This window comes from Hydra vulgaris, chromosome 08 (genome assembly GCF_038396675.1).
Source record: "Hydra vulgaris chromosome 08, alternate assembly HydraT2T_AEP".
Classification (NCBI taxonomy): Eukaryota; Metazoa; Cnidaria; class Hydrozoa; order Anthoathecata; family Hydridae; genus Hydra; species Hydra vulgaris.
The window spans coordinates 30,010,001-30,017,500 of NC_088927.1; the positions used below are offsets into that span (position 1 = coordinate 30,010,001).

The following is a 7,500-nucleotide window of genomic DNA, read 5'->3' on the forward strand; positions in this document are numbered from 1 at the left end:
AATATTATTAAATGCAATTAAACGTGGCTATAATATACATTAAATTGGGAAATAAAACTAAATCTTAAATTTAACTTTGCTCTCGCAGTTTTTCCAAAATCAATTTTGAATACAAACAATAATATACAATGAGAAATATTAAAAAGCCTAAAATATACAGTTTACAGATGTATATCTATAAATGTAAATAATTTCTTTAAGATTTATGTTTGTGAGTGTTTGTATATATATTTATGCGATGTATAAAATACAATTTACAGGAGATCGTATCGATAGGCCAGGGTATCATTGAGTTACAGAATCTAAATCGAAAAATAAAATTTGTACCATTAGTAGTCTGAAAGCAAATGCAAAAAAAATAAAATGTTGAATTAGTATGATTATCATATTTAAAATGTAAAAATATATATATATATAACTTATTCATATTTATAAGTTATATATATAAATAAATTATATGTGTATATAAATTATATATGTATATATATATTATATAAGTATGTATATTATATATGAATATAAATTATGTATATAAATTATATATATATATATTCATATATATATATATATATATATATATATATATATATATATATATATATATATATATATATATATATATATATATATATATATATATATATATATATATATATATATATTTGATATATAGTAAACTCCCGGTTATTCAAAATGGCATTTAATAAAGTTTTCTGTTTATTTGTAGCAATTTTCATTTCCTGTGAATTTGTTTTAGGCTGAAAATGCTCTTCAAAGTAGGTCACTTTAAAGAGCATTTTTAGTTATTCGAATTTTGGGTATTCAAAGTAAATTCTTATACCCCTTGGAGGTTCGAATAACCGTGAGTTTACTGTATATATATATATATATATATATATATATATATATATATATATATATATATATATATATATATATATATATATAAATATACAGTCAAAGGCAAAATTAAGTAACATTAATGATAAAATCAAAACCCAATTAATAAAAACAAAGTTAATTACGTCATGATCCACATAACTGCTAAAAATTTATGTTTTTATTTATTTTATTTTTATGTTATTATTAAAGAGAAAAAAAAATATTAGTAACTCTTTTTAACTCATTGCAAAAGTAACTCTATTATATGAAATTTGCTAACTTACAGTTTTTCTGTCTAAAATAAATGTGACAAAAGTAAGTAACGTCTACATTTTTATTATGAAATAAAATGTTTTGTCAATAACTATTTACTACAGAGGATTAATATCAAAAATATTTTGTTAAAGTTATTAACAATAAGCATTTAAAACTTTATTTTTTGGAATTTATTTTTAGAAAAAGTTAAACTAATAATAATATTGGTATATCATAAAATTTATTCATTGAACATCAGATCTCGGGTCACTTGTGATCAAAAAAAGGACCTAACCTACAAGCTATGTGATGAAAAATATCAAATATCAGTAAGTAGGAAGCTGTGTATAAAGTATAAAACAACTGGTACTGCTAAAAATCAGAAAAAAATTGGTTGCCCTCTTAAGACTTCAACAAGAACCAATGTCTTAATTGCACTGATAGAAAAAAAAAGTTCAACAATAACCTCAAGACAGATTGTTGAAAATATTAAATTAAATGTTTTCTGTCGAACTGTACAGAGAAGACTTATTTTAAGTAGTTTAATAATTTAGATGGTTTAAATAAACCTTCTTCAGAAAAGTAAACCCTCATTAGTCGTAGAAAAAAAAAACCCTTAGCATTTGCAAAACTGCACTTTAACTAAAGTGAGGCATTTTGGAACTTAGTCTTATGGTCGGATGAGAATAAATTTCAAATATATGGCTATAAAAAACGACGAAAAGTTCGGCGCAGACCTTGTAATGCACTCTTAGATAGAAATCTTACAAAAATTCAAGCATAGAGGTGGCTCGCCTATGGCTAGGGGATATTTTCGATTCAAATGGTGTGCGAAGACTGGTGAATGTTGAATTTATAAAGACAAGGAAGTTGTATGTTGATTGGCTTCCGTTAAAGAATCCGTTTAAGAATTCATGGCAAATTTTTTTTTTCAACATGACAACGACCCTAAACACACATGCAAAGTGGCGCAAAAGTTCCTAATAAAAAGTAAAGCTAACATCCTTAAACGGCCGCCACAAAAACCAGACCTTAACCCTGGTGAAAATATATGGGCAATTTTAAAATCTAAAATACCCCCTTCAAAACGAACAAATATAAAATAATTTTATAAGGCTCTTAATAAAATTTAAAATTCAATTGGTGCTGACCTCACATGAAGGCTTGTAAAAAGCATGCCAAGAGGATTAGAAGGAGTCGTAAAAGCAAAAAGTGGCGCAAAAAACTATTAAAATGAAAATCGAACATAATATACTTGCATTAGTAATAAAGTTTATTCAAAAAACATTATACTTTATAATAAAAATTTTAATGTTTCTTAAATATATATTCAAAAGAGACTATGCTGTCAAAATATATTTGGGATTTAAAAGAAAAAAACAAAAATTTTAATTTACAATGGTCTATTCTAAAATCTGCCCCTGCCTATAATAACATTTCCAAAAAATGTATGCTATGTTTGCAAGAAAAATTTGAAATAATTACTCATTTAAATCAAGAAAATTTATTAAATAAAAAATCTGAATTAATTTCTAAATGTAGGCACGATAAATAAATACCTCTTAAAAAATTATAAAAACAAATGACCAAATTAAACTATCCCCATTCCAAAGAAAATTATTTCATAATTACTTTCTGTAACTTCCCGTTAACAAAAAAATATAGTAATTAAAAATTTTTTATAATAATTTATAACTTCCTGTAAAATATTTTTTTCTATAAATTGAATTCTTTTTGAGATTTAGTAACTCTTCCTGATGATCCAGCAATGGTGAAACTTCAAGTCGAAGATAAAAGTTAGATAAGTGTTTTTTACTAACATAATTTACATATATATATATATATATATAGTTTGTTTATTACGGTTTCACCTGGAAATAATTGTTTTAAAATTCATGAAGACATTGTTCTTGTGCGAAATATATTGAAGTCATCAAATTATGATACAGTAATTGTATATGAAAACTTTTTGGAAGCTGTCCCCTTTTTTAAATATCCTTTGTCGTCATCAAGTTTAGGAATTTATAAAGTGAGAAGATTATCAAAGAAACTAAGTTATTTATCTATAAAGGATTTGAACCAAAAACATATTTTATTACCATTTGAAGATGGCAATATTGCAGTACCATTGTTGCACAGCAATTAATAGTTTTTAATATTAAGTCAATTTTTATTAATTAATAAACTTTGCAACAACATAATTGGTACAGCTGTGTGAATTGAACTAAACTTTTTTAGTAGGAAATGTTTGCAGTTGTTGAATTCATAACTTACGTAACAGTAGACATCATTCCAGTAGAATGGTTTACTTCTGCAGAAGAAGATGAGTGTTTCTGGCCCGACACTGAGGCAAAACATAAGGTTTCAAAGTTAGTGCAGACCAGTGCTAATCCCAATAAGAATTGGAATAAGTACACAATTAGAACACTTGGAAAAGCAGGTTTACATAACTGAATGTAGTAATATTGTATATATAATTAATGAAATGTGTAATACAGAATAATTTTTCGAAGTGATACAAATTTTTTGTACTTATTTATAAATTGCAGTTAAATTAATTATATAATAATATAAATATAAAATTTTATAGAAATAAAACGCATGCATGGTGTACTTTACAATAATTTTAGTTACGTATCAGAGAGCGGTGGAAAAATGCAAAGTAGCTGAATATTCGTCTGATTTGCAGACAGATCAAGAAGAAGATGGTAAAAGACGTAAAAGGTACATTTCTGCATTCATATTATATAAAAGAAATCTTGTGATGTATTTCACATAAAATTTACAATTTAACTAATTGAAGTAATATATTACAGAGCAAACAATGATAAATTCAGAGTCTAAACTAAATTGATTTACTTTTTTAAAGTTTATTTCTTATGTGCTGTATAGTATAATACCTACAAACGTGTTACTACCATAGGCCAGTGGTAAAAGTTAATGTAATTATATATTGCAATTCGCATGGTATCGAGACAGTCGGCATGTTTCAAGTGTCGTATAAAATATATATTAGAGCTATTTTAAAATAACTGACAAGGCAAAAGGTTTGTTAACCGAATTAGTAAAACTATAGCAGAATTGATTTGATTACTAAACTAGCTTTGTATCAAGTTTCTGTACCGTCTCATTTTATCACAAACACTTTGTACTTTTTAGAAAAATTATTGCACCGGCAGATGATACTAACAGTGATAGTGATACAAGTTCAAAAAAGACATCAAAAAAACAGAAGAAATGTCATAAATTATCTGACCGGCAACCTGAATTTTTACCTCCAGCACCCCACACTGAATTTAGTAAGACAATATCTGCTGCTGAATTATCCGTGCAGCCACACCAAACCTCACAAAGTCAGTTTTGTTAATTAAATTTCTTATAACAAGAGTGTACATAAATTCTGCATTGTTGAAGTTACGGAATTTTAATTAATATATTGATGTAACATTTTACCTTGGCATAATTTGTAATTTTTAATGGCTAATCCAGACATTAATGATTTATTTATACTATATATATATATATATATATATATATATATATATATATATATATATATATATATATATATATATATATATATATATATATATAGTTCTATAGTTTGTTGGCTTTAGGAAGAGCGGAAGGAAAAAAGTGATTCTTACGCCAACACATACGTCACTTTTAATTACTTTTGACTTTCGTCCAACATTTCCGTGTTGGACGAAAGTAAAAACCATTAATTTAATTACAAATTAATCGTTTTTTAAAAAAACCACAAAAACGCAAATTTAATTGACCAGAATGTTTTTAAAAACATTCTGAATGTTTTTATAACATTTTGAATGTTTTTAACAATATAAACAATGTTTTTATTTTTATTTTTTTTAATAAAATGTTTTTATTTTTATTTTTTTTAATAAAATGTTTTTATTTTTATTTTTTTTACTGTAAATCATGCGCGGAGTGTTGCTACATCGACTATCTTATAGCCTGACTCGCAAGGGAGTGCTGCTACATCGACTGACAAATAGCCTGACTCGCAAGGGAGTGCTGCTACATCGACTGACAAATAGCCTGACTCGCAAGGGAGTGCTGCTACATCGACTGACAAATAGCCTGACCCGCAAGGGAGTGCTGCTACATCGACTGAGGGTTTGGTTGGGGCAGGCAGTCTATCATTATTAAAAAAAAAAAAATTCCGGTCTTGCATTTTAATTTTTACTTTTTGTCAACAAAATATCGAAAAAACTTTCGGACAACATCTAAGGGTTCTATATATTTACATATATATATATATATATATATATATATATATATATATATATATATATATATATATATATATATATATATATATATATATATATATATATATATATACACACACACACACATATTATTGAATATGCAAAAAAGATGTAGTATGCTAACGAAAACAAGATAATGGCTTTTTTAACGACTACTTTTTAATTCAAGGTCATCCAAAAGGTAATATTTATAACCAAACTTTGAAATGATTATTATCGATCTGGTCTGGTGATGACACTCAAAGAAATAATTATTTCTGTGTTAAATTACATTACATTAATCTAACATTTAAATAGTTTTACTTCACTGAAATTTAAAACTTTCTAGACTACCTCTTTTAGCGTGTTACTATTTATGTAATTATTGTTTACAATTTGATAACAGCCGTTATATGCATTAGTAAATTAGTTATATTGTTAGTGAAAGTTAGTATATTCTTTAGGATGCATTGCAATGGACACACGTTCAAAGAATGCAAATGAACGAACTGAAGTAGGAGACACAGTTTCAGAAAATGCATATAAACAAACTGAATCAGAGGAATCAGTTTTATCGCAGCAAAGTGAACATGTTAAGTGTATGTTTATTTTACGGTTTCGATTACATCTTATTTCTACTAATGTCTAAAAAAGTAATTGTTATGGCATACAACTTTAATGTTGAGATGCATAGTTTTGATTATATAATATTATTGTTTATGAACAGCTTCTGGTGATGTATTGCGAAGAATAGTTCATGCAGACCAAACATCACCACTACTATCAAACCAAACTACACCGGCGGGGTACCAAATGAATATACTGACCCAGAAGCGTCAGAACATTGTTCAATGTTAGCATTTAAATTTTTGTTTTGTTTTTCCATTTAGCAGTGTATCTATATGTAAGACAAAACTTACGAATTCATTACTATTATGCTTTTTTTTCAAATATAGCAGCAAAATCGGCAACTACTGACTCCTTAATATTACAAATTTTAACGTCAATGGAGGAGATGAAGCAAACTCAAAAGGAAATTCAGGAGACTTAACGCATTCAGACCAACATGCTGCAAATATTGCTGCAACATTACGACAAGAGTGCAGATAAGACAGAGCTTCCCGATGATGTAGTCTTTCCAATGCAATCAATGGATAACGTTCAAGAAATAGAAGAACGGCTGAAAAATAATGACTTTGCTAATGCATTAGTAAGTTAAGAAATTTTTTTAAAAAATTATAAAAAAAATGCTTGAAGTTTTTTGCATTAAATCAATTCTGAATATAGTTAATATTAAAATTTGTCCATCCAATGTATTGAAAGGATGTTTTACAGTTATCGCTAGTTATGTAGATTTTGTTTATAATTAAAAATTTGTTTGTTTTTTTTACATAAAAAATATTGCCCATTATATTTCATATTGTGCATAGATTGGCTATTTGAGTGATTTGGGTGGGCGTGATATTTGGGAAACAACAAAAAGGATTATGAAATTCCTCATGGTTAAAAACTTGGCTATCTTGTTTAACATGCAGGGAACTAAAGGCAAAAGATCGTTCAGCACATCAGAAATTTTCACCGTCATTTACAGTGAGTTGGGGTTTTGATACATCAATGTAGTTATACTTGCTTCTAACTGATGTTACATTCTTTAGCTTTGTTATTGAATTAGAATATCAGTTAAATGTCAGAATTTGAATACTTATTTTACACTTTAAATAAATAATAATTGCCAAAGTTAATATTCATATAATAAAATGAAAATATTACATTCATGTTCAACAACCAAATAATAAAAATAATAATTTATTTTTATTATTTGGTTGTTGAACATGAATGTAATATTTTCATTTTACTACTAATTTTTGCTGTTTACATTTTAATTATTTGTTTTATTATTAATGTTAGAAGCCATCAAGAAAAGTGCTTGCACAAGGACTGTAACCAAAAAGATGTTGAACAACAAGTGGGAAACTGGTTGGGAGGTGCCAGAGACCGGGACCAACTATAAAATTATTTTGATTATCTGTTATTTGATTTTTCTAAAGTTATATTTTTAAGGAACTACTTTGTTGAAAATTGCAAATTAAAA

General features: G+C 26.5%; 1 protein-coding gene and 1 long non-coding RNA gene across 3 annotated transcripts in view; one reads left to right on the forward strand and one right to left on the reverse strand.

Annotated features, from left to right (window-relative positions):
- Positions 1-7,500, reverse strand: part of LOC136083738 (uncharacterized) — a 14,515-nt gene that overhangs the window by 4,268 nt on the left and 2,747 nt on the right. The gene's annotated exons all lie outside the window — the stretch shown is intronic.
- The window catches only part of LOC136083737 (uncharacterized), a 13,535-nt gene continuing 8,888 nt past the window's right edge, over positions 2,854-7,500 (forward strand). Inside the window, exons 1-8 of one of the 2 annotated variants that reach the window (XM_065803381.1) lie at positions 2,854-3,577; positions 3,768-3,861; positions 4,297-4,490; positions 5,873-6,007; positions 6,136-6,261; positions 6,365-6,618; positions 6,839-6,998; positions 7,317-7,500. The exon at positions 7,317-7,500 is cut by the window's right edge and continues 1,569 nt beyond it. In XM_065803381.1, the coding sequence (XP_065659453.1) occupies positions 3,382-3,577; positions 3,768-3,861; positions 4,297-4,490; positions 5,873-6,007; positions 6,136-6,261; positions 6,365-6,459 (840 nt within the window). In that variant the 5' untranslated portion in view covers positions 2,854-3,381 and the 3' untranslated portion in view covers positions 6,460-6,618; positions 6,839-6,998; positions 7,317-7,500. The remainder of the gene's footprint in view (positions 3,578-3,767; positions 3,862-4,296; positions 4,491-5,872; positions 6,008-6,135; positions 6,262-6,364; positions 6,619-6,838; positions 6,999-7,316) is intronic. The other variant, XM_065803380.1, reaches the window with a different exon arrangement.